This window comes from Eublepharis macularius, chromosome 2 (assembly GCF_028583425.1).
Source record: "Eublepharis macularius isolate TG4126 chromosome 2, MPM_Emac_v1.0, whole genome shotgun sequence".
Classification (NCBI taxonomy): domain Eukaryota; kingdom Metazoa; phylum Chordata; class Lepidosauria; order Squamata; family Eublepharidae; genus Eublepharis; species Eublepharis macularius.
In genome coordinates this window covers 190,688,684-190,716,199 of record NC_072791.1, presented here as the reverse complement: position 1 = coordinate 190,716,199, position 27,516 = coordinate 190,688,684, and the positions used below count along the sequence as shown (strand labels likewise).

Sequence of the window (27,516 nt, the reverse complement as noted above, 5' to 3'; positions counted from 1 at the left end):
AGAAAATCAGGGCTTGAGTTGTAGTTAATGGTTGAGACTAGGGGTGTGCATCCCCAAAAGATTCGGGTTTCCCGCTTTGGGATCGGAGCACACTGAAGGGGGGAACAAACCCCCCATCCCCATTTTTTCCCGAATCAGATACCCGAAGCGCATACCCCTAGTTGAGACTCCTTCACCTATGTATAACAAAGGTGCTTGTGTATTTTAATATATTTTTATGTGTTTTTAACATCAGAGTTTTATTGTTTGGTGCTTATATTTTGCTTACGCATTTTATTTGCTTGACTGTGATGGCCTTTGGCTGCATGCAATACATATTCTGGTTCTGGGTTACAATATAAATAGAACCCCCCCCCCCCCGCTTCAAAACTACCCCCTTGAGTCCTGAGAAGCATTTTTAAAAAATTGGCAGAAAAGATCTTCTTTAGAAAGGGCTTGTTTTTTGTTTCTATAAGACAGAAATACAGAGCTGTGTATTCCTGCCATGCAGAAGGAAAAGAGAAAAACTTTTTAACTAATTCTGTGTGACAAGAGTCTTAAGCTGTTAATTTTTCTTTTAAAAGAGACTCTTCTTTTGTTGGCTTTTATTACTGTGCAACATATTTTACTCAGGAAGGATTCCTAATAATCAGGGTTGTGAGAGCACTTTCCCGTGATACTTAAAACACATTTCCTCCCTTTGTCAGTGGTCTCCGTGAACACTGGGGAAACCGGGATATTCTCATTTTAATACTTCTATTTCTCAAAGTGCTGAAAAATGTGAATGGAAGATTGTTGGAGCAAAACCTGTAGATTAAAGTTAGAACCAAGTGAGAGAGTGCTGGAGGAATCTGCTCGTCACTATTCCTAATTTAAGATGCCTAATGCATTTACCGTAATTGGATTCTGTTTCTAAGGAAGAAATGCAGTTTCCTGGATGAGAAAGATACAGACATTCCCAGCATGAGAGAAACAAGACATTTTGTCTGTTTGTTTTTAATAACATGAATTTTCATATCCAATTTGCACATTGTTCACAGCCTCGCTTAATTGAAAATATAGTCCTGCTAATATCAACGGTGCTATAGCGGTGTTTACAAGTCAGTGTGCTCTAAGTGCTTTCAAAGGCAACAAATGCCATTACAGCAAGTTTACCTGGCAATGTCCCATGCTGGAAGATGCTGTCAGTGCCTGCTGAAGCGCCTGCCGTTTTGTCGGTGAACTCTGCAGATGGGAAGAGGCTGTCCAATCCATGTTGAGCAAATATTCAAGAATATCAGAATGGCCTCTTAAAGCACTATGAACTAAAGCACACTGTCCCTTTTTGTCCAAATGATCAATCTATATTATGGGGAAATGGGGTGGGGGAGAAGTGGTAAGAAAGATCAGAAAACAAGATGTATTACCAAAGGTCAATGTCAGAGTTTGAATAAGAGTACTGCAAGAGTCTCAGAGATAGCATAGTATGAACATTTTATTATAACAACAACAACAACAGCGTGGACTCTCAGAGTGGTGAAAAAAGTCACTGTTACTATTATTTCTAAAATACAACTGGGGCCGAGAGGAGTGGCTTATCCACCTGTAGAGTTCATGGCAGTAGTGGGATTTGAACTAGCAGAGTGCTGATTTACATCCCAGACTCTTAACCACTATGCTGCAGCAGCTCTCCCTATCAAAATCCTAAAAATGAACCAACAGCTATAGGAGTTCTTTATTTCTCTTCATTCATGGGCGTCTTTCATACTTTCATTTTAGAGAAATGACTGCAGAGTCTACGCATTACACTTTACCATGTAGACGCCACTTTAAAGTCTAGATATTTACTACACACATTTGGCTGCACCATTCCTCCCCATAACATCTCTACTTGTGCCCTGACATCACAATGTTGTGTCTCCCTGCATTCCCAGCAGTGGCAGAGCAGCAGCAGGTCTACTTTGGACCCAGAACAGCCTCTGAATGATGCCTTTACCACACCTTCTGTATAATGTGTACTGCAGGTCACCATGCAATTTTTTTATTATCATAATTCGTTTTTACGCCAATGCTATATTTCTCACACTGGTGGCAAGGAATCGCTATTAGCCACTCTGTACACTGCTGCAGTGGCATATAAAAAAGCAATCCATCAGGTGCTGCAAGCAACAGTGGCTCAGCAGAATAGCAGCATTAAATATTTATGCTGCAGGCTGATCTCAAAGTATGTGTATAGATGTGTATCCGGTCTAGGACTTCCCTGAACACATCTCATGGTTTCACCTTCTGAACGTCTGCATATCCTTCACTGAATGTCCCCGTTACTTAGACAGCACTAGTATTCGAGCTGCATTTGCTTTGTTCCTCCTCCTATTTTATCTTCTTAATTATTCAAAGACTTAGTTAAATTTCACAAGCTTTTTCTAACAGGGCAATCCTAAGAAGAGTTACTCCAGTCTAAGGCCATTGAAATCAATGGGCTTAGACTGGTGTAACTCTGCTTAGGATTGCAGTGTAAGAGTTAGGAGGATCTGGCATACAGCCTCAGGGAGGCTGTTTCAAACTAAGGGGCCTGCCAAGGAAATAGTCCAGTTTCCGGTAAAAGTCAGACCGACAACCCAAAATAACAAGATAGTCAGAAGGCACTGCTGGTCTGATCTCAGTGTATGCAGGGGCCAATATCATATTACAGTATAATAATTATTATTACTTAGAGCCCCATGGTGCAGAGTGGTAAGATGCAGTACTACAGCCCAAGCTCTGCTTATAACCTGAGTTCAATCCTGGCGGAAGCCGGGTTCCGGTAGCTGGCTCAAGGTTGACTCAGCCTTCCATCCTTCCGAGGTTGGTAAAATGAGTACTCAGTTTCCCAGGGGTAAAGTGTAGATGACTGGGGAAGGCAATGGCAAACCACCCCATAACAAAGTCTGCCAAGAAAACATCGTGATGCGACATCCCCCCATGGGTCAGTAAGGACTTGATGCTTGCATAGGGGACTACCTACCTTTAAAAAAATTAATACTCATATTATCAATCATATTATTCCACAAAGCAATGGAAATTGCTTAGCTGATGCAGTTCATTTTTCAGGATTAAGGTTGCATCCCCTGTAGCATAACTGCCTTGCTTCAATTCCTGCACCATACTCTAAATCAGGGTCCCTGACATGGGTGCACCACTGACCCCTTTCCTGGAGCCAAAAGTTGGTGGGCCAGGTGAGGATACTGCCCAGCGGGGCTTCTTTGGCCACTGGAGAGCTATTTTATTTATTTACTGTATTTATACCCCATCTTTCTCTCCAGTGGAGATCTAAGATGGCTTACAGAATTCTCCTCTTCTCTATTTCATCCCCACAATCCTGTGAGGTAGGTTAGGCTGAGAGTGGCCCAAGGTGACCCAGCAAGCTTCATGGCATAGTGGGGATTCAAACCTGTTTCTCCCAGAGCCTATCCATGATGACTAGGCAGATTAAAATAAAGTTTCAGCAGCAGTTTCCACCAGAGTGTTGATTTTATTCTCTCTCTCCTCTTTTCCAGTGTATTTTTTTAAAAAAAATTATTCCTCTTGTCCTCTGCATTTGGGCCTTCTTCCATGGCTATGCTGTGGTTGGCTCCTCTGTTAGTAGTCAAACCCTTCCTCACACTAAAGGGCAGTTTATGAATATGATAATATCATAAGCCCATTCTCTTCATGTGCCCTGAGCACAAGATATGCTGCTGGGCCAGGCAGAATGGTTCCCAATCCAGCTGGAATGGAAAATTACTGGAACGTCAATCATGAGGCGAGACTGACTAGCACTGCCGGTGCCAGGGTCTCTGGTGCCTGCGGCACCCAACCCGCTTGCGCAGCGCACGCACGCCATGGACTGCGCGATGATGTCATCGTGCGATGACGTCATCGTACAGTGCAAGCCAGAGCATTCGCCGGCGGATGGCTGGGGTGGCGGGTGGAGGCTGCTCCACGCTCCGCACGCTGCCCTGGCAGCGGCTCATGGCTGCTGCGCCTGGCTGGGGGCGTGTGGCAGCGGCGGCAGCACAGGGCTGGCTGGCTGCAGCAACTGTGGGCCAGCCACACCAGCTTCGCGGCGTGCACCTCCGCCCCCAACACTCCCTCCGGCGACTCTCCAGGGCCCTCGTGCCTGAGGCCACCGCCTACCTGGCCTCTATGGGCGCGCTGGCCCTGCTGACTAGCAGCCCCACATCCTGGAGTAATGCAAAGATTTAAAACAAAAGAGGTCTTCCAGGAGTTCCTGAGTTAATCTCATCCACACCCTTCCAATCTTCCCCTTTCCTTCTCCTTAATCAAGGCTATTCAGGGATCTGATAGCCCCTCCTATCCAGCAATCACGGGTCATCAATCACCATTTTCATCTATAGTTCTGCCTAAATATGCAGAAGCAAGACTTTGCCAATTTATTGTCTCACCTCCAGAGTAAGCCATTAAGCTATTGTTTTGGGGCAGAAGATGCAATCTTGCCCCAGGCTACATTCCACAATATAACTGGACTGCCCTGCCATGTGCTCAGTGTGTGTGTTCTAGACCCTTTCACGTTCCCTGATACATCTGAGCCCTCCACTCTTCTCTCTGTAAAGCACTGGCCATCTTCACTGCTGCCTCCATAGAACTTTCCTCTTCAAGACTGGTGACTATAGCCCTCCTTGAAACTGCTTTCCCATTTCCTCACTGTTTTCTTAGTTAGCCTTGTACGTGTGCTGTGTGCGTTTTCTGTATGCTTGCCTTTTATTTCTCTGTTAATAAAGACACTTTTCCTGTTAGACAGCTGCCTGTTTATTTGAGAGTTCTCGAAGGGAACAATCTGGTATAAAGTGGTGGAAGATCTTGCAGTTACTCCCACGCACAGCATCTTCTTGTATGCTAATTCCCTCAACTTGCAAGGAACCCCCCTTTTAGGGTAACACCTCTTCCCGCAACAGCCATTTTGTGGTTGCACCCACCACCCTGTGTCAGAATTCTAAAGACATCCACAGGCTGAAAAAGGCCTGTTGCATTACTGCACCTGTGCCCACTACAGTTCCACAAACCACGCTGGAAACTAAAAGCTATCCTTTTAACCTACCTTTGCTCCCTTTTTGCATAGTAGTGAAACTATGTGCATGTGGCCTGCAGCTGCTGCACAACAAAGTGGAGTCATTCCATTCTCTGATGCACCATCAATTGAAGCACCGAATTCCAGCAGAAGAAGGACCACTTCTTCGTGACCAAGGTGAGATTGAACACACAATATGGGTGCATTGTTGAGAACTTCTGTCCTGTAATTTACATTTGCACCACCCAAAATCAGCAGACGGCTCACCTAGAAGGAAAAATGAAATCTAATTCATCATCTTTAAAAAAAAATTAAGATGCAGTTCAGTTATGCTTGAACTAATTTTTGTTATGAATTTCAAAATGACAAACAAAAGAGATGCCTCTTCACTGAATAATCCTTCCAGTAACTCAGTCCTGTAAACCCTGTGGCGCAGAGCCCTGTGGCACAGAGTGGTAAGCTGCAGTACTGCAGCCCAAGCTCTGCTCACGACTTGAGTTCGATCCTAGCAGAAGCTGGGTTCAGGTAGCCGGCTCAAGGTTGACTCAGCCTTCCATCCTTCCAAGGTCGGTAAAATGAGTACCCAGTTTCCTGAGGGTGAAGTGTAGATGACTGGGGAAGGCAATGGCAAACCACCCCGTAAAAAGTCTGCCAAGAAAACATTGTGATGCGATGTCCCCCATGGGTCAGTAATGACTTGGTGCTTGCACAGCAGACTACCTTACCTTTTTAACCCAGTCAATATGGTTTAATATAAAACAATGCTCGTTGTTCAGATAGTTTTACTTGCCGTTACTCTCCTACCTAGAAGACTGGCCTGCTGGATGAGGTCAGGAAGCCTCCCCCGGTTTTGTCGTTCTGAAAAATGTGAATGAATTGTCCAGAAGAACATTTTTATAATAGGAAACAAGGTTTTAGCCAGTTTTCATTGTTTTGTTCCTTGTATATATTACAATGCTTTATTGCAATATTCTGCAATTTTGAAATCCACCTCTGTTTCATTGTATGCATAATAATATTTTTAGTGTGGTGTTACTGCTTCCCCAATGCAATTTCATAACTATCAACATTGTCATCATGAGACACCTATCCATGCCAGGCTACTGATTCACACATGCATTGGCTGCTGTTGGAAAACCACAAATAGACACAACATTTAAAAACTTAATGTAGAGCATGTGTTTTTGTCTGGTGATGGGAAAGGGAACAGGAGAAACAGATCAAACACACACCCTTTTGCTTGCATTTTCTTAATAGCATTTTGCCCACAACAAACAGGCGCCAGCCTCAACATTTTTTTTTTTTTTGCAATTTGAAAACAACCTCATCTACAGAGCCAGTTCTGGAGCAACCTCTCTCTCTCTCTCTCTCTCTCTCTCTGAGCCAAGCTACAAGTGATGCCTTACACAGGTTGGACACTTGTCAGTTTACCTCAAGTTTTGATGGGAAATGTAGGTGTCCTGGTTTTACAGCTTGGCTCTCCATTACAGCTGCAAGACCAGGATGCCTACATTTCCCATCAAAACTTGAAGGAAGCTGACAAGTGTCCAACCTGTGTCAGGCGTCATTTGTAGCTTCTCTCTCTCTCTCACTCTCTCTCTCTCACACACACACACACAAAGAACAGGTTAACCACTTTGTATCTTGGAATCCCATTCAGAGGAGTTGCCAACACTTTTCCAGGTAGGTGACAATTCCTAACCACCATGGAAAACTGAATTACTTTGAAACCTATGCGCAACTTCCTTTTTTAAAAAGCCCCATTCTTATTTTGGAAAGGGCTTTCCATCTCTAATGTCCATGGCTCCATTTAATATCACTCATCCTCCTCACATTTTTATCCTGCTGCTCCTTTGAGGAAGTTGGGAGGGACACAGACTCTTTTTCCCTTCCCATTTTCCCACATAACAGCATTGCGGAAGAGGTTAGGATGAGAAATAGTGACTGGTTCAAGGCAACCAATGGCCTCTGGGGTTATAAAGTCTATACAGGAGGTTCTGAGTATGATGCAACATTCAAAGATTATAATGAAAAAGGAAATACTCATGTAGGGAAAACAAAGCAAATTTAGACATTATAAGAAAAAAAATTCATCTTCAATAATACGGTGACTTAGGTCAGATGCTGAAGCTGAACATTAAAGGCAAGATTCAAAGCTTCCATTTTACCTGAAACACTGACTTCCACAGGGAAGTAACAGCATCAGATTTTGCCAGGATTAAATCATGCTGAGACTGTGTGCCAAACTAGGGCAGATTAGTGACCTGACAGCACAAACAAGCAAGCCTTGGTTAAATTAGAAAAATATCACAGTTCATATAAACTGATATAACTCATAGAAATCTTTTATTCAAGTTTGAATATGGAACCACAGAAGCAGAATCTAGATCATAAAGAAATTTTATTGAGGTACTGGTTCTGGTCACACATAGGTCATACAAAAAAGTGGTAGGTTGATCAAAGAGAAATAATGCAATTTATAGTTCATCATTTGGACTATGTGTGCTTTGGTAATTCTGGTTTTTAAACATACCTGAAAAATATCTTATTGCCTTTTTCCAGATACATTTGGGAATCTGGATCTATATCCAAGATCCTTGGATATACCAGGATTCCAACCGTGATTATTCCTAAAATATTTGGGAATAACTGGGACTGGCCTACTAAAGGTCACAACAGCTTGTTCTTCTTACTTTGGAAGGTTTTCCATGCAAAAAAGGGAAGGCGGGGGAAGCAACTTTCAAAGGTAGATGGCATGAGACATTAGGGGGAGCTGAACTGTCTGTTCAATCTTGGTGATTCTCTCCTAGTCCAGGGAAACGCTGGCTGGGCTGTAGGCAGCTTCAGAGTGAGATTTTTTGGACTGCATGCTTGGCTGCCCTGGTTTTGTGCTTTACTTCTGCTACCTGCTACCTGCCGGCTCTGCCGGGCTTCTCTGGTTTGACAGTGGTTCTGATGGGCTTTGTTAGTTCTTTTTACCTTAAGAGGCTTTTGATCAGACTTTGTGTGTTTGGCTGAGGCTTCTTTGCCTTGGATTTTTCTCCTCATAGGAAACAATGGAGAGTAGATGGGGGCACCTTGCTCAGGGGCCCATAGAACTGACCCTTGATCGAATCTTCCTGAAATGGTGGAGGAGGGTTTTTAGGGGACAGGCAGCTCTCACTCCACTGCAATTTTGGTGCCATCTGATTAAAAAACTCCAGAGCCCTGGAAAGATATCCCATAGAAAATAATGGACCCAGTTAAGTTGGGAATCCTGGGGGGAAAGAAACAGATCCGAATACCAAACCAGTATGGGAGGAACCAAATATACGGGACTGCTGACATTTATGGACTTCCCAATATCCACTGATTTTTTTTTAGTCAACACCCCTAATTGCACACCCTTAATTTGCACTTAATAAACTCTTAGGCCAGTGCAAACAGAGCAGGCAATCTTTCAGTAAAGACGGCCATCATATGACAATAAAATGAAAGCACAGACTACGCCTAACACAAATATATACCACATAAACTTCTCTGCAACTGAAAACCCATTTAGAAGAACAAGTATGTCTCACTTGAGAGCCAGTTTGGTGTAGTGGTTAAGAGCACAGGACTCTAATCTGGAGAGACATGTTTGATTCCCCACTCCTCCGCTTGAAGCCAGCTGGGTGACCTTGTGTCAGTCACAGCTTCTCGGAGCTCTCTCAGCCACACCCACCTCACAGGGTGTTTGTTGTGGTGGGGATAATAATGACATACTTTGTAAACCACTCTGAGTGGGCATTAAGTTGTCCTGAAGGGCGGTGTATAAATCGAATGTTGTTATTATTATTGCCCAATACAATATTTTGCTTCTCACAAGTACTAGCTAACTATTCTGTGAACTGTCATACTTGAGCATATCTATGGAATGAGATGTCTACAATGCACAGCAGCAACAACACAAGTACAGATTAAACCTATTAATAAACTAGTTCCTGTCCAACAATATAAGTAAACCGTAATTCAGTGTAGAAAATGGTTATTTGCTGATTACTTAGATGGTATCAAGTCGGTGCTGATTCAGCAGTGCAGCAAATAAAATATTGACAAAGCAGTACTACTCAATGCCCCCAGTTGTGACAAGTTGATATGTTTAAAGGGTACACAATGTGACGCACCAACCATTCAAACATATAGATAAAACATGTAAAAATATATGCATCAAGCAATTTAATCCATTGAAATGTACTAAGAGCAGGGCTTTTTTTCAGGGGGAACGCGGTGGAACGGAGTTCCGGAACCTCTTGAAAATGGTCACATGGCTGGTGGCCCCACCCCCTGACCTCCAGACAGAGGGGAGTTGAGATTGCCCTCCACGCTGCTGAGCGGCGCGGAGGGCAACCTAAACTCCCCTCTGTCTGGAGGTCAGGAGGCAGGGCCATCAGCCATGTGACCATTTTCTCCGAGGGCAACCCATTGAGTTCCACCACCTCTTTTCCCAGAAAAAAAGCCCTGACTAAGAGGTAGCAAATACAAAGCAATAATCTGCCTTAACTTTCATGCTACTCCTTAACAGAATGGGTTGCAGCCAGAAATGGTTACACAGAGAAGTTTAAGGTCAGACACGGTGACTGGATCATGAAAACATTTCCACTTGATCTCACCCAAACTTCTCCCCTTTTCACGGCAGTTCCCCTACCGATGCCTTTTGTTCACAATCCTGGCATAGCCAGCTGGTCAAAAGGGACCTCTTCTTCTTTTCCCACAGGAAAATTTGGCAGGATCCAACCCATTGTCTGAAAGTCTCAGTACTGCTCCACTTGCCTCAAGCTTTGGCAGAAGCTTGTACTGTGCCAAGAACATGGGGTGATGGCAGTGAACTACCCATCCCGTCATTCCAGCATTTGTCCCAATGTCAATTCACAGTAGTCAACTACTTTGTCAATACACCACTTTCTCTAATCAAGCCTTTATTCCAAATGGTATATATTCAGCAACATTTCCCTTTAGTGACATTGTTTATCCAGACCATAATTTAAGTGTACTTCTATAAACAGCACTTAGCATCATTCTAATAAAATAAAATCCATCAATGGAAATAAAGAATCAAAATGCTCTTTCTAAACCTATATACCATAATAAAAAGTATCTAGCAAAATTATTCTCACAATGTTTTCCAAATTAACCATTTGAGGGTAGTCCTTTAATGAAAAGTAAAACTTAAAATTGCAAATACTGATACGAACTTGGAGTTAAGGGACTGAGATATTTAGGACCAAGGCAATAATACTGTTTTTACATGTTCATACTTCTCTGTATTTCTTTGGGAAATCCACTGATAATCTATGTAATTTGCCACTTTTAAAATGATAAACTACAGGTATTTCCGAGCAAAAGGCTAATATGCTGCCATCCATAGACCAAGCAAAGTAAAAGTTATACTTTTCTATATAAATGTACTGCACATATGAGACACCCTGCATATTCTTGATTACATCACAAATGAACAGAGATGTAGCCCCACAATTTAAGATGCATGCAGTATGCAAATACCTCCTCCTCCTCTCATCTGTACTGTATTCATGCTATTGCCACAAAAGAATCCATTTAAATTACACTATTATTTATCTAGACATCTAATAAACAGGAAGGTCAGATTAATAAAATCATACCTGGCAACTAAAATCCCCCAAAAGGTAATACTTATACACAAGTAAGGAAATCCCATGTGCACTGTCCTGTCCCTGCTGCTCCCATAGATGACATGGCTAGTCAGTGATCCAACAGACTACTGACTGACTTCATTAGCTACAGGAGATTTAATATCAAAAATGCCAAGAAAGCTCTAGCTGTTCATACAGTTTCCGTACACAGCCTGTACCTGGATTAATGAAGATAAATCTACATGTATATAAATTAATCCTTTAGTAACAACACTCAGAGTTACCTGGTTGAAATATTTCTCTCTCTCATACAATGTTTAAGAGATACATGTAATAGATTGATGTAGTATATAGGTGTAACGGTCTCCATTCTTTTATCACATCTGAAATAAATCTTTAAAATGAAGTTCTAAACAAAAGGGGCTCTGAATACTGATTGCCACTTCAATATGAAAAGTAAACATTATTCTGTTGAGAAGACAACAAACAAGCAAAGAATGCTAGAAAAACAGTCATCTGAATTACAGGTTGATGTATTTGCAATACCACACACACAAAAGTTTAACCTGGAACGTAATCTCATGAAAATATTTGCAGACTGTTGACTAAATATGATCCTGAGTACAATTTTTTGTAGCATGCCGTGAAAAAACCCCTCATCCGACATTACACAATAGTAAGGTTTTAGATTCCACAGCCTACACAGATTTTATGATTGTTTTTGTGTGAAATATGTGATTGCCATAAACACCTATGCACAATCTTTCACATACAAATTGTTCATCCTTTTTTAAATAAATCAAATGGAAGAAACATTTCCTAGGATGCTTTCTGCATATCATATCACTGGTATTGGTAACCAGAGAGGGATATATATGAAATACGTCTATGTTTCTCTTCCAAAAATGTATGAATATCATCAATATTTTACACACTATTTTGGTATATCATTGCAGTATGTATTTGTGTATGGAAAGTATTTTTGAAATAGTGATTTTTATTGTGAGGAGATGCACAGCCATGACATTCAAATAAGACTTAAGAAGCCAATAATGTGATTCTTCATACATTAGCTCCTAATAAATGCTCTTCGCATAGCTTTTTAACACGTCATTTTCTAGTGTAGAATGTGTCTGGAGTCTGAGGCTCAGCCCCCAGACTTACCAGGAAGAGGGGATGGGAGACAGTTGGGGGACAACTACCCAGACACCCCAACAAACACCCAGGGCTAGTGCGGACCAACAATAGAAGGGAGGAAAGAGGCACCCCAGCCACAGGAGGGAGGAGCAGCTCCCAAGCCCTAGAGGGTCAGGCGGGGCAGGTGGAAGGCAGCTAGCCCCACACTCTGGTGGGAGACCAGGGGGCCGGACAGGGAGAGTGAGAAGGACCGTCAGGAGGGGAATAGACCTGAGAGAGAAGGTACAGGAAGTAGGGAAAGCCAGCCAACAAGCCAGCCAGCAACCTTATCGGCAGGGGAGGAAAAGCAGCAGTAAAGACAGCACAGGACCACATCCCAGCCTCCAGGCAAGCTAGAGGGGATTAGCCAGGACCAGGAAAAGTTGGGAGCAAAGCCACCCAGGTGAGGCGACCAGAGGCACTCAGCAGGGAAAGCTTGGAAGCCAGCCAGGTAAGCACAGCTGTGGCTGATCAGGGCAGCCAGCAGAGAAAACCCAGGTGTGGCTGCCTGAGACATCGAGGGCTGAGGCTAGAGAGCAGAGGGGGGCATGGCTGGCAGGTGGAGCTGGGAATAGGGGAAAGGATATAAGGAGAATCCACCACAGGGTGTGGTGGGTTGTGGGGGGGGAGGTGAGGCAGCCATGGAGAGGAGGTGGAGGAAGAGGAAGAGGAAGAGGAAGAGGAAGACCGACAACTGGATGGAGACAGCTGTCATGGAAGGCAGCTGGGATTATGTCAGGTTGAAGGGACCTGTGGGTGGACTGAGAGGGTGTGAGGGTGAGGTATACCCCCCTCCTTCCATAGAGCAGGATCCCACATATTCCCTGAAGGTCTTTTAAGGTTGAAGTCAGGCATGTCGGGGTCTCATAGGTTCAGCCTATGGCAGAACCTGACAGAACGCATGCGAGTAGAATTGGTGATTTTTGAGGCTGGGGCGACCACTATTATAAATCTGATGTACTGATGGGGGATGGGTAGGATGCTTCTACTCAGTTCTAGGAATATTATGTAAGGTCATTCTCAGAGTTGTTAATTTAATTGTTTTTTCCACTGGTTTCAATGAGAAATATATTACCACTTTTAATTCGGCCCAGCATGGAGCTGTGTGTGTGTAAGTCCTTAAGGACAGTTGCCCTAACACAGGAGATTCTCCTCAGCACAGTGTAAGTGGAGGTAAAATAGTCCTCCATTTATGTTATTTTATTTACATTATTTATAGTACGCCTTTCTCACTGGGACTCAAGGCAGATTACAGTGTAAGTTAGTACAGTCAATTTCAGAGACATTTCAATAAACGAAGTGTGGTCAATTTGCAGGCAACTTATGGTAACCCTGCAGTGTTTTCAAGGCAAAAGACATTCACAGGTGGTTTGCCTCTATTGATTGCCTCTATGTAGGGAGCCTGGAGTCCTTAGTGGGTCTCCCATCCAAGTTCAAATTAAGGCCAACCATGCTTAGATCTTGAGATCTGACTAGCTTGGGCCATCCAGCTGAGAGTTTTATTTACCATCAATATTTTCCTTTGCACCATGGGCACAGAGAAATGCAAGGCTGATGTTTCCTCCCTTCCTTACTTTCTTGGAGCTAGGATCCTGACAGAGGCATTTTAAAATAGAAAATGTCAAAGGGTGCTCAAGAACACAAATCCAGCAAAATTCATTTCAACATTTTTCTTCCAATCCCTGCTTAATCCATCTTGCTGTCCACTAAGCAGCCAGCTGGCTTGATTTAAGGAAATTAAATGCTTCACAGAGCAAAATAAGGCAGCTCTCTGGTCACATATACATATACATGTATTCCTACCCTGCTTTACATGTGAATGACTATGATTATGAGCTTTTTTTAGAGAAGAAGAGACATGTTCTTTTCTCTTGTTTCCCCTCCCCTCTTGTTTGCTTTTCCAACTTTTTAAATACTATTAGAAGGGTGGGTTGGCCTTATTCTGAAAAGCTGGCAGGCTGCCCGTCATTGGTGAGATGAGGAGAGGATGAAGCATAGCAAGACCAGCCTCTGCCTCTTTTGTCCATCCCCTTTCCCCAAAGAACCACACAGCAGCCCTTCCACCCATACAGAAAGAACATGTCTTGGCTTCTATCCCCAAAGGCATCTGATGCATTTGTGTGCACGTGCACCTGCATACAAAAATCAGACCTGAGCCAATAAACCTTCTGTTCCCACCCCTCATCTTCTATCACAGTGCCATTGATTACATTTGCCCACTTCCATCACCAAACTCATGCCCAGTAGTTGTAACAGCTCTGGCAAAGAGCTCCCCTCAAAGTCAACTCGGAGACTGCAGTTGGTGCAGATTGCAGAATGCTGCAGCTCAGTTATTATCAGGAGTTAAGCAGAGCATGCATTATTACTTTCCTTCTGCTATCAACCCATTGGCTCAATTCAAGGTATTGGCTACCACATACAAAGCCCTTCACGACCTTGGTTCCTCACATCTGTAGGACCACCTCTCTCCCTAAGCTCCACTATAGCAGCTTCACTCATCTGCACAGGGCCTTCTGCTGGTGACAGCTTGTAAATGGGCAATATCAACAATGGCCTATACATGCATATTCTCTGTTGTGGCCCCCACCTTATGGAATGGCCTGCCTGATGAGGTCAAGAGAGCTCCCGCTCTCCTGGCTTTCCACTAAATATGCAAAACTGAATTTTTCAGAAAGGCTGTACTGTAATGAAATGAGTCAGAAAGATGCTTTGGTAAAGGGAGATGGACTGTAGACTATACTACTGTGTACTTCCTGTTGTAAGCATGCTCCTATTAGATAATTTCTGCATTGTTTTCATATCATGTTTAAACTGCTTATGCTTTGTTTCAGTATCATTTCTGTGTCAGATTTCTGCTTACTTATGCTTTGATTCAGCATTGTTTTAGCTCTGTATCAAATTTCTGCTTGCTTTTGGATTTTCTGCTATCCAATTCCCTATCGCATCATTTACTGAATGTCTCAGCCATAGATCATATTGACTTAAAGTATGTAATCTACAGTCCCAGTGAGAAAGGTGGACTATAAATAAAAATAAAATAAAGGGCACACTGATTGTATACAGTGAGACTCTACGTTTATAATGTGATTGGGGAAAACACGGTGAAATGGTAAAAATCCTGTGAAACAGAGACGTTACTTAGGTATTTGATTAAAATAGCTGCTGAGTAGTCCTGGCTGGTTGTTGTGCCCGCCAGGTACATATATGCAGAGTCTGTCCTTCTCCTACCCTCTTACTCTCCTGGGGAAAACAAAGACTTAAAAGTTATCCTGAGAAAATGGCTACTGAAAGCAGACAATTGCTACCAGAAAAACAGCCAGATCTGGCCAAGGTTGTTTTCGTTTGAAAACTGGAGGAATCAGAATTAGTTAGTCTTCCATTGTTAAAATGGGAGTTGTTCAGATTTTTTTTTAAAAATAGTTAGTTGAATGCACATGGCATTTTTACTCACTCACCTTTACATTAGGAGTGTAAAGATTTCGCAAAGATGCAAGGGCTGCTGACAAACCATCAGTGCTGTAGCCAATCCACAAAGCCTGAAGATGACTGGAAGAAATCCCAGTTTTCTTACTGAGCCCCTAGGAGACAACAACAAATGGCAGTGATAAAAGATGAGATTACAAAACGTCTCTCCAAAGAAGAACTTCATGCCCAAAGAAAAATTGTAGCAATTTTTGGCGTTTACAAAACTATGTCAAAGAGAAAACATATCTCTGTTTTTCAGTCAGATAAAGGTTCTTCTTACAAGCATTAATTATAATTGTTTTAAATGTTCTGAAGTAATCTAAAACAACCGATATGATTGTGTAATCAGAAATCAATGCTTAACTTCCAACAAATCAGTCACTGGCCCATAGCTAGGCCTGTAATTCAGAGGCTGTATACCTCCTTCGCTGGTATTTTTTGGAGTCTGGTTAAATACTTTCAGGTCTAGTGCACATGCACATAAATAGCTGAAGTAATTTTTTTTACAATCTGAAAAGCTCAAATTCTCCATTTTCTGAACTAAGTTTCTGGACAGAGGGAGACAAAAAGATAACTACAGGACGTTCTATTATGGCAGTGAGAGAGGGGTCAGTCTATGCAGGCCAGCTGCCGTAGACTGAGGAATGGCCTGAAGCCAGTATTCCACGCAGGCTGTACTCAAGGGCAAGGCAGAAAGCAGTAAAGGAAAGGAGATGATCTTGCTGGATTATCTCTGCATAGTCGGATGTAGCAGGAAGGCAAGAAGTGACCAAGATCTGTTCCATGTGTATAGCTCGACTTGTAGTTTTCTGGATTAGAAAACATTATACTTAAATCAAATCAAGTCATGAGAAATGTAAACTTGTGTCTGATGTGGTCTGCCTCCTCCAACCCTAACTTCCATCTATTTGCCCTTTTAAGTCAGGCCTGGTTCAATTAACTGGCCTGTTTAGTCCCCACGCCTTCAAGGATTTTTAGTATTGACCACGGGTATATTCTAATCTATTGGGAGGTACAGTCTAGGCCAACCAGCTCCATCCTGGTCACCCCATATATAGCCACATCGTGGCTACAGGCTTCTCCCTCTGCATCTTGGTTCTTTTTCCAGAGATACTGCAGCCATAAGGGCTTCCACCCACTCTGCTCTACTGGCTTGCTGAAAGACCGACTGGTCAGGGGTGTCCTCTCACCAAAGGCAGGCTTAATTCAAAATAAACATATAAAACCCCTGAAGCCAAATTAAATGTAGGTTTCTACCTTGAAAATATGAGCTTTTAGAATGTGATGCCCAAGTTCCATGGTTTGCTGACGGTTAAGCTTCCCTTCCTGCCGAGAGAACATGAATGCCAGGAGAGCATGCCCATTCCTAATTGGTAGAAACAGAGTTACAAAACAAGGAGCATTTAAAATAGAGTCCTAATCAATGTCACTGTCCTATGAAAAAAACATGAACAGATTTCAGTATATCTGATTGCTTTGCCTATCGAAATACAAGTTCACATCAGATCCAACCCTCCCATCTTGTGTAAGCAGGAGATTTCAATCAGTTCCCCCTTCCTACTCTACAACTTGCCACATCTCACACCATTCATGTTAATTGATCTTCCAACCCTCAAATATGACTTCTGCAGGACAGGGCGGGATGTAGCAGGAAGGCAAGAAATGACCAAGTTCTGTTCCATGAGTCTGGTTCAACTTGTGGTTTTCTGGATTAAAAGACATTATACTTAAATCAAATCAAGTCATGAGAAATGTAAACTTGTGTCTGATGTGGTCTGCCAGGGTCACTACATAGCGCATCTGGATTTGATTAAAGGGTGGTAGCAATGAAGAAAGGTTAAGATTTTGTTAGTTTCTAGCACTGTCACTTTCTTTATTCAGAACAGCAGACAAATTAAGTTCTCGGTAGTTGCAAAAAAAAAAAACTTTCCCAGTTCTGTTGCTAATACTAATAAAAGCATTTCATCATAAACAAAGAATTGTTCCTTATGTTATCATCATGAGTTGTAGCAGATTTAGAAGTCTGTACTGTTTTAAAATCTAAATGAAAATGCAAATTATGTAACAAGATTGTAGAACACTTTGTACACCAATGAGTGCTTCAAGAATTAATAATCATTTAGTGCAATTTTAAGGCGGTGAACCCAATCCATCTTGCACAACTGTTCTCCCTTTAAAATGGACTGCACAGGAACAGTGTTTGCCTGGCACTGAACCTACAAGCCATATTGCCAAGAGCTACTTCAGGCACATCTAAGAGCTTTCACACGTTTCCCCCCCGCTTCATTTTATCCTCACATCAACCCTATGAGGTGGGTTAGGCTAAGAGAGCAACTGGCCCAAGGCCACCCAGGGAGTTTCAAGGCAGAAAAGGGACTTGACCTTCTGTCTCCTAATTTCTAGTCGGACACTCCAATTAGAATGTCCCAGAGACCCACTGCTCTTAACCACTACACCAAACTGGTTCCAATGGGTCTCTGATGGGTTTGACTGGTATCTACTACCCACCAGTTGGTTCCATATTTCCCAACTGCTAGAGTTCCAAGTTAAGCGTTAAGGAATAGCTACAGCAACAACTTTTAGAAACCCTCCTGTGTTTTTGCCTAAGATAAACGCTGCAGGAGATAAAAGCACCTTTCAGCAGCCAACAAATGCTTTCTCCCTTGATTAATTTTTGAACTGGCTCTAATTTCAGAAACTCAAACTGTAAGACTCAGAAGAGTAAGTCCAAAAGTAAGTATCTTTTCAAATTATATAGATGTCAGTGTAAACATCACTGATCCCATTAGAGATTCTGCTTACTAGATTTACAAATGATTAGTGGGACAGAACCACAGACGCAAGTTAACAGTTGAAAAAAAGCAATCTGAAATTCAAGAACATAAAGCCTTTTCCCTAATGGTTCTACCAACTACATTTATCCAATCTCTAACAGTGGCCATAATCTCTATAAGCCTGAGAAGGATTTGTTGTCCCATCAGAAGAAATAAGAGTCTGCAATGGTGGAGAGTTCATTCGTAAAGGAAGTCCACAAAGAATTAGAAAGATGCTTCATAGCAGATCCAGAAATAGCGTCATGCCTACAGAGGGCACAATGCAACCAAAGCAATGACATTTACAGGCCAATCACTACTGGAAGGAATCAGTTCTGCTTTACAGATACGTACTCTCTTCTCTGCTTTTATTCTATAACATTTGCTTGAGATGGAAAAGAAAATAAAGCAATCTGGCACTACAAGAGAATAGTTTTTCCCTTTCATCTTTTTTAACCAAACACTTCCCTACTGTCACAGCCTCACATCTTACAAAAACACACACAGAAGTGATTTCTATCCACTGTACATAGTGATGATATCACGGCTGTGCTTAAATATCTACCATGGCTATGCTTCTGTTCCTGTACACAATTCAAAGTGCTGATTTTTACCTTTAAGGCTTGGGGCCAGAGTAACTGATACAACCTCCATGACGACTTAAGGCAGGACGTTTTCTGTAGTGGCACCTCCACTTTAGCATGCTGCTTTCTACTTGAGGCTCACCTGGCATCAAGCCAAAACACACCCTTTTTACCCAGGTTTTTAAATTACAGGTTTTATCTTTCTAGCCTGTTTTATGATCGTCTTCTGGTATGATGTTTGTTTTATGGATAGTTTTGTTCTGCTTTTATGTCTCTGGCTTGTTTTAATGGTTTGCTGTTTTTCATATTGATAATATATTAATTGTAAGCCGCATCACGCATGCGTCTGGAGAGGAAGCGTAGAAATTTTCGAAATAAATGTTTTACCTTGGTTCACACAAGAAGTCTGTATTTTCACCGTCTGCTCTCCAAACAAGCCACTCCCGGAAGGAAGGATGGCAAAACATCCGTGTTTTATCACGTCTCTTTATCAGAAAACCTGAAAGGGCCTCCATCCGCTGAAGGAATTCTTCCCACTCCTGTTCACCACGTATCTGTCCAGCATTAATAGCTTGAAAAATCTGGTCATCTGTCATTGGATGAAGTGATGCTAAAGCCACATTGAGCACGGGTAGGGCTCTTTCAAACGACGAGTTAGTCATGAATTTCATATTGCACTGAAGCAAATAAAGCTCTGAGAGGGAGACTGGGACTACTTTGTAGCTGGCACTTTTGATTACTAGGTGGCCCTTCTGAAAGAGATCTAGCGTCAGTTTCAAGTAGAGGTAAGATCCCATGCTCCTCATGATCAAGTGGTTGCTCACTTTCCCAATGATAGCAGCATCCGCTTTTCCATTCAGAGATATGTTGTTTACAATATCCTGGCTGGCACTGATCCTGTACTGAATATAGGTATTCAAATCAGCTTGTATTTCTTTGTTGTCAGGGAAATCATCCAGGGAAATTGTGAAGAAAAGATGTGAGCATGTTAACTCCTGTATTAAATCACAAAAACATACTTCAGTGTGTTACACATTTCATAGGGGTATGGATGGCATTTAAACTTGCTAGATATAGGGAAGACATTAAAACAAAATGTAACCCGGTGCAGCAGATAATGCTGGAATAAGACTAAACTCTACTACAGATGTGGATTTGATGAGCGAGCAAATTGACTATATGACCAGGATCACACAGATGTGGAAGAACTGTTATTGGACTATACCATTTCAGACTGCAGGTGGAAAAACTGCATGATTGAATTCTTCCCTGTACATTTAAGATCTCTATACATACAAACCTTGCCTATTGGGAAGACTGCTAGGCCCCAACTCCTCAATCCAACATCTAGCTCTAATGTGCAGGGATTTTTTAGCATCAAGAACATCTGCGTATATGAAACCCTCACCTACAGTCTTAAGTAGGGCATCTTTATTGTTTTGATCTGTTGTGGTTGAGTTTTTCCCCCTCCTGGCCTGATTAGTCTTTCTGCAGTTCCCTCCTTTAACCAAAGCTGGATAGTGGTGCACAAGTTGAAAAGCTATCTAAAATCCCTTCAGTCACAGTCTCAGGACCTGCTATGGGTAAGAACAAGAGCTCAGTAGCACTGTTGATAAGACAAGAAAATGCAAAATGCGGCTGGAAATGCAAAAGCCAACCTGGCGAACGGAGTTACGTTTTAGGAATATGCTTTTTCCTACAACATCCTTGCTTTAGGCCAGTGATCCCCACCCCGTGCCCAAGATGCTTCTTGGTGACCACTTGCTTCTTCTGCAAAGCACAGACTCAAACCTGGCTTTCGTCTCCATCCAAGTGGAAAGAAACCAGGAGGTATCGTTTTTGTATCTATGGGGAGTACCCATCTGGAAACGGCTCCTTCCATCACAAGGAGAAGCGGACCACCCCAACATTCCACGGAACCTGCCAACTTTTTGCAGGTTTTGTTGTGGTATCTACGACCTGCTCTCAAAATTCTAAAAGTGCCTACAGCTTCAACAAGGTTAAAAAACCTGCTTTCGGTTATCAAAAGACACTGTATATTGCTACCTTCACAACTCGTCCTGTTGCACAGTCCTGTAGCACAGTGGTTAAGTGGTTCAGCTGTGAATCAGCACTCTACTGGTTCAAATCCCACTACTGCCATAAGTTCAGTAGGTGGCCCTGGGTAAGCCACTCCTCTGAGCCCCAGCTGCCCAGCTGTATTGTGGGGATAATAATAACACTAACTTGTTCACCGCTTTGGGTGAGGCACTAATCTGTTTAGAAGAGCAGTATATAAATACAGTTGTTGTTGTTGTTGTTATTATAAGTACACAACGCATTAAAATTCCAAATGTGAATGTTAGGGACAAGCAATGGGAGTACAGCGGGAAGGAAGGAACACAGCAGCATTTGGCAACAACGAATTTGGATTTGAGTAACCAAATTGCTGAATACAAATAATTACTGGTCCAACAGCAAACACAAAGTGTGAACCTTTGCACATTTGCTCTGCTGATTATGAGTGAGTGACAGCCAGCCCACCCCCCACAAGCAACAACTGTTTAAACTGCCCAATTATCATTTCTGATGATAATTAATGTTAATTGTCTTGTTTAATTTAATACTTCCTTTCCCTGAACTTTAAGCAACTGTAAGGAACACATTTTAAAAAGTATTACCTCAAAGTTTGTTCGTACAGTCACAATTAGTTTTAACCAGGGAGGAAATTTAGAGATAATGTTTGCGATGAATGAAGAAACTGTATCCCCATAATCAGGTTTATGAAATTCAGCCTCATTTAAGCCATCTATCAAAATGATGCATTCTTCTTGTGGAATTTTCTGTTCTGAAAGGCAATAAAGTAGAAAAGCAATTAAGATGTATACTTTCCCAGTATCATCTTATATCCCTCCCCTTTTAGGGGAAGTCAATTTTATTTCATCGATGATGGAACATTTGCTGCTGTAAAAACAACACAGGGCTGGTACTACCTCCTTGTGTGTATCATTTCATACCTTCCCCACAAAAATATATGGTATGTCTCCATTTTCTAACAAACTTGTGCCAAGATCCCATACAGAGATAAACACCCTTTAACATGCTATGCAGGAACTATTTTTCCACATCACAGACATAGACGCCTATTCCAAATATTTAGAATTGACTTAGAGATTTGAATTTCTTCAAAAATGTGGTCATTTTCATGTTTTTGACTTGTAATTGTACGCAAGATATTTTAGAAAATTACAGCACCTTAGTTTGGACACATCATAAAACACACACTGACTATACACGGATGATCGCGTTTACATATATTTTCTTCTCCCTCATCATGATCTCCAATTATTTATTTTCTCATTTGTGGAAACCCATGGCTTGCCATAGTATTTGAACAGGCAAACCACAGTTTGTGTGCAGAGCAGAAATGCAAGTGGGAACCAACCCCGGTTTGCAATCTTGGCTGAAGAGTAAACAAACCACCAGAGCTGCCCCCTCAGCTGCTCTCTCTGATGGGAGGTTATCAGGCAAGAAACATGCACCTGGGCGCCCCAACTGGATGAAAAGAACCCAAATGGGAAGTTACTGGGAAAGTGGCATGATTTTCTGCAGCAAATCATCTTCCTCTCTACTTTGCAGCAGAGAATTGTTTATGGAAATGTCTTTGAAATTGACTGTACTAATCTCACACTGTGTCATCCACCTTGAGTCTCAATGAGAAAGGTGGACTATAAGTGATATAATAAATAAGTAGCTTCCTGTATTTCCAGTCTGTCTTTCCTGAGAAACATTTATTTACTTGTTTAAAACATTTATTAGCAGCCTTTCCACCTTAGAGGAGATCAAGGCAGCTTACAACATTTAGTTTCTTCCATTTTCTTAAGCATTCTGAGACATTTGGACAGCAACTGCAATTCATAGTATCAAAGACAGCTGCCATGTTACTGAAGCCTATGTATGCTGTTGCTGAAACATCACAACTTCTGTTAAGGTTCCATTTTGTAAATGGACTCTCAGAGCTTCCTGAATAATTAATATATCATATGACATGCACTACAGATGGCTTATAAGCACATCAGCCAATGTGTAAGATTAACCTAGTAATGTCTTGACATAAATGTAGGTGTTCATTATTCATTTATAGCTTACAAATCAATTTACTTTTCTAAATGTGGTCTGAACCACACAAAATGCAGCTGAATTAGCAATAGTTTGAAATGTTTTATTTTCTTGGTAAGTTTTGCTATCTTGTTTAGCACAAGACCAAATGCAGCCCTATTAGGATCAAGAAATGTCTGACGCACTTGACAGCACCATAGTTTGCATCTGAATTCATTTGAAAAACAGATTCTCTTTAGCATACCTTTCCTAAGGTTAGTAAGTGGTTCCAGCACTCCTCTTCTGAATGCGGCTACTGGATCTTGAACACAGGACCTAAGGCTAAGCATGCTTTGTAGGTGTGGTTCCTTTATCAGAAGGTCTCTGTATGCTGTTAGTTGATGTGACCGACAGAGTAAAGCTGCAATGCTATGTACAAATTCTGGGACAAGACACGTATATGTATTGTCAGCTTGGCAGTAGTGATAGGCAACAACCTTTAGGAGGAAGAAAAAGTACCATTTAGAATTTATGGCGATTAAACTTGGTAACACTCAATGGGATAACATGCTGAACACAGATTTTAATGGGTCTTTTAAATCATCCCACAAAATGAAATTTAGTAGTAAATGAATAAATACACATTTTTAATGCAGATGTCACAGTCCTTTTCCAATATATAATTTCACTTTAATCATTAAGAATTTGGTTAGACAAGGTAAGTACACTCCATGAGCAAAATATTCTTACACAATGGTAAGTTAACAACAGTACTGCATATCTGGTCTGACCATTATATTTTAGGTGTTTTGGGGATGTAAGCTGTTTTTAGATTGGTTTTTAATATTTTATATGTATTGTTTTAATGTTTGCCGTATCAATTTTTTTTATACTACAGTCTCCCACCTTGTGTCCTGAGATACACAGGAGAAAGATCGGCATATAAATATTTTAAATAAATAAAATTGGATATGTTCTCTCGACTGCTCTTTACCTTCTACTTTAAAGTACAGTAACCTTCTCTTTTCTTTCAAAAGTAAAAAACATTCATGTATAGCTATAGCATTTTACATGCAGATGAAAAACATTTTCAATAGGTTATTACTAAGTGGTAAGCTTGTAAAGCACTGCAGTAAAGGGAATATAGCAATAATATGACTTGGGATAGCCATTCTCAGCACCAGCGCCGGACCTAGGGTTGCCCGCGCCTGGGGCAACGCTAGGCTGGCGACCGCACACGCAACCACGCGCTCCCCGCAGTGTGTGATGACGTCACTCAGGTGACATCATCACGCAGGGCGTAACAGAGGCAGTGTGCGGGGCTGGGAAGTCCCGCTCGCTGCTTTCACCTGCCCCGCAGGACAGGTGGCGGACGGTTTGCTGCGCACCCCCTGCCCTCCAGGGCAGGCAAAAGGCAGCGCTGCGCGGGCAGCCCCACAGCCCCCCACGCTGCCTTTTGCCTGCTCTGCAGGACAGGGGGTGTGCGGCAAGCTGGCCACCCCCCGTCCTGCAGGGCAGGCGAAAGGCAGCGCGGGGGGGCTGCAAGGCTGCCTGCGCCCTCTGGCAGCTGGCAGCTGCTCCCAGCACCCCCTCCCTGGGGGCGCAGGGGGCAGACTACCCCCTGCCCCCCCCTCAATCCGGCCCTGCTCAGCACTCAGAGATATTACAATATAAACATGGCCAGACTGCAGAAAAAGTGTGCTCAAATTCTTTTGAAATTCATAGGACTTAAAAACATACATCTATAGAAGATGGATGCCCGGGAAGCAGCTTTTTGGCTCCTTGTTAAGCATCAGAAGCTTTGGAAATCTGCACAGCCGTAATGCATCAAATTAAACTTCTAACTAACTCATCCACCCAGAGGAAAAATTCTCAATGGCTTGACACAGAATATTAGGGGGGGGGGGGGGGAGAATGCCCAACTTTAAAAAATAAGAATGATTTTCACTTGATAATTTAATGTTACATAGATACCAAACATTGAACAAAGTTAATAGTATTCAATTTCCTCATAAGCAAAGTCTGTGAACTCTAACGCATTCCTCAGTTTCATATTAATGGTTACTACCACTATCATGTTAGTGCTGATGCAGATATCAAGATAAAACTAAATTCAAAGCTCACACACACAGAAAGAAATTCACTTTAGAAATGAGAGGAGAAAGGGTGGGGAGAATGGTTCATGACGACCGTTTTCCTACGTTGATGGAATTTCTTATCCTTACAAGTCATATTACCTACCTTCCCAAATATATTTCCAAATATCTAACAGCACTTTGTGGAAAAAGTACAGACACAGTTTTACAAACACAAATAAATGCATGGCTAAGTCCAAATGCAATCACTGTGTCAGCAAAGAATGCTGTGCAGAACCAAGAAGCTGAACTGGTAACACCTCAAAAACTTTTTCAGACCCAGTGTTCCAGGGAGACCTGTGTGAGGCCTGTCTTTCAGTATACAGGGCAAAACTTTCTGACTACATACATTTGTAGGTTAAGTTGAACGGACCTGGCTTAAGACATTCTAAATATAACAATTGCTTTGATGATGTCAACATTGGGACAGTTCTTACATAAAAAGTGTACTGAGTATTTTTAAGAGGGAATTTTCTCCCCTTTAACATAATATTTCAATACCAAACCAAATCCTCTCCTATCTACAACACATTGCAAAGCTTTTTCTCCTTTCACAATCCTCCTTGCAAAAATAAATGCATTAGAATGTCCCCACTGCAATTTGCTGATAATTCCAGTTTATATAACTGTTAGATACACCAGTGACGGAAACACTGTAAGCTGCTAAACCAAATATTTTATCCTCCCCTCCATCTTATTACATGCATTGCAGGAAGCCACACTGAATAAACTAGCTGTAGCTTCCTTTGGAATTAGTGATGATCACCATCTGCCAAAGTCAGATAGAAAAAGAATATTTCTATAGATTTTCTGACTGCAGCTTTGCCTTCTACAGGGAAATAAAACAAAAGGGAATGGATTATCCAGAAATCTATGCAAGGTTATACAAGGTCTTCTTGTTGCCTATGCACAGGACATCAAGTGAACTGCTATTTTTATTGAAACTGGGGAAAAATCAAATAGGGACTATCGTGTTGCATGGCCCTGACCATGTATATGGGGTTCCTGAATTCTCAGAAAAAGCACTACAAAAAGGCACAGCCCTCCAAAATTCTGATTTTTTTTTTGGCACAATGTTGACAAAAGTGACAAATATTCAGTGTTACCTTTGAAGCAAGACGTCTAACTGAATCGCTTGTTTGGTTCTGCTGTTCCGGAGCAGAAGGACAATTCACTGTTTTGATTGTACTGATTCCACTAGGGGTAACAATAGAAGGGGGTAACTGGCTGAGAGGAATCTCTTGACAGGGGTCATTGGCTGTGCGGGGGGAAGACAAGCAGACATCTTGAGTTAAAACTAGCGATAATCATTTTGTGGTACAAATTATATATATATATGCAACGTTGGAAATGTTTAGTCTTCTAGGAAAAACTAAACATTGTTTGAACTCCTTAGATTGCCCTCATATGTTACTAGTTATGACTTCATTCCCACAGTTGCATTTTCTCAAAACTGTACTTTGAAGATGATGTTTATCTGCTATGTTAATGAAGAGATGCCATGACAGCAAATATCCAAATCAAAAACAGAAGATAAACATTCACGTTTCTTTGTAATAAAAGGCATACTACCCCTCCCCCGAAGTAATTCAAGTCAGCGTTTTGTTACAGAGTAGTACAGTAACAAAAACAAACAAATTTTTATGGAACAAGCATCTCCTAAATGTTTGGCTGATGTGAAGGCATAAAACAATCTACTCTCCCCTCAGCAATCTCAAAACTCTGATTTTCAAAATACCTAAAGTCATGAGAAAATATATCCGCATTTTGCCACACAAAGCCTCACCCTCCAGAAACACTACAATTTTGAAAACTAAAGACACACACTACTTGGAATTTTTATGGTCCGGAAGGGGGGGGGGGGAGAGAGTGGGGGGGTGGGAAGGAGTTTGCACTAAAGTCAAACATCCCAAGGCAATGAACATCAGACTGTGCCTGTGTTGTCGTAAGAAACAAGAAAGCAAACTTTGGGCCTGGCACAAATCACAGCAAACTAGGCAACATGGAACACTTTTTATTTGGCTAGCATGAAAAATAACTAAAAGAAACAAATGAAGGGTTAATTTGTGGGATTATCAATGAGCTGTACAATCAGTAAGAGATTGCTGCTCTCTTCACAAATTTAATTTCCATATTACTTCACTCCGTATTCTTCATATTTTACATCATGCTCTGTCAACCCTTTTTCAGCCGAAGGCTCTCTTGGCTACAGTTCTAGCTGAAATTCCCTTCTCTGAAATTCCAGCTTCCCTTCACTCATCAGTTCCTGCCTCTCCCCCCACCACACACAGACTGCATACCTACTCCACAACACAGAGATCTTTAGAAGCAGCATGAAACACCTGCTGCCATGAGTTCTCATTTTAAAAAACCCTGGATGCCACACACACACAGGTAGAACAAAAACAAAGGGAGCTGATATTCTCGAAATAGGTTTTGATGTTCACCTGGGAACTGTCTCTACTGCGCTGACCAGCTGAGGAAGGTATTCTCTAGTTCCCTCCACCCAGAGGCCACCAAATATAACAGCAGGCGACTCTGTCAACACAATAATCCTTTCACCTACTTTGCCTGAGTAGGCTTCTCTCATTTTCTTCAGAGTAGGTTTTTTCAAGACAGGTTTAGCTTTCT

The 27,516-nt window shown here is 41.9% G+C and overlaps 1 protein-coding gene across 1 annotated transcript in view; it reads right to left on the bottom strand.

Moving 5' to 3' along the window:
• The window catches only part of TANC1 (tetratricopeptide repeat, ankyrin repeat and coiled-coil containing 1), a 201,141-nt gene that overhangs the window by 28,235 nt on the left and 145,390 nt on the right, over positions 1-27,516 (bottom strand). Inside the window, exons 10-17 of the mRNA XM_054970196.1 lie at positions 25,992-26,143; positions 23,016-23,247; positions 21,334-21,500; positions 19,061-19,668; positions 16,534-16,642; positions 15,267-15,389; positions 5,036-5,272; positions 1,135-1,320 (exon numbers count right to left, since the gene is read on the bottom strand). Of these exons, the coding sequence (XP_054826171.1) occupies positions 1,135-1,320; positions 5,036-5,272; positions 15,267-15,389; positions 16,534-16,642; positions 19,061-19,668; positions 21,334-21,500; positions 23,016-23,247; positions 25,992-26,143 (1,814 nt within the window). The remainder of the gene's footprint in view (positions 1-1,134; positions 1,321-5,035; positions 5,273-15,266; positions 15,390-16,533; positions 16,643-19,060; positions 19,669-21,333; positions 21,501-23,015; positions 23,248-25,991; positions 26,144-27,516) is intronic.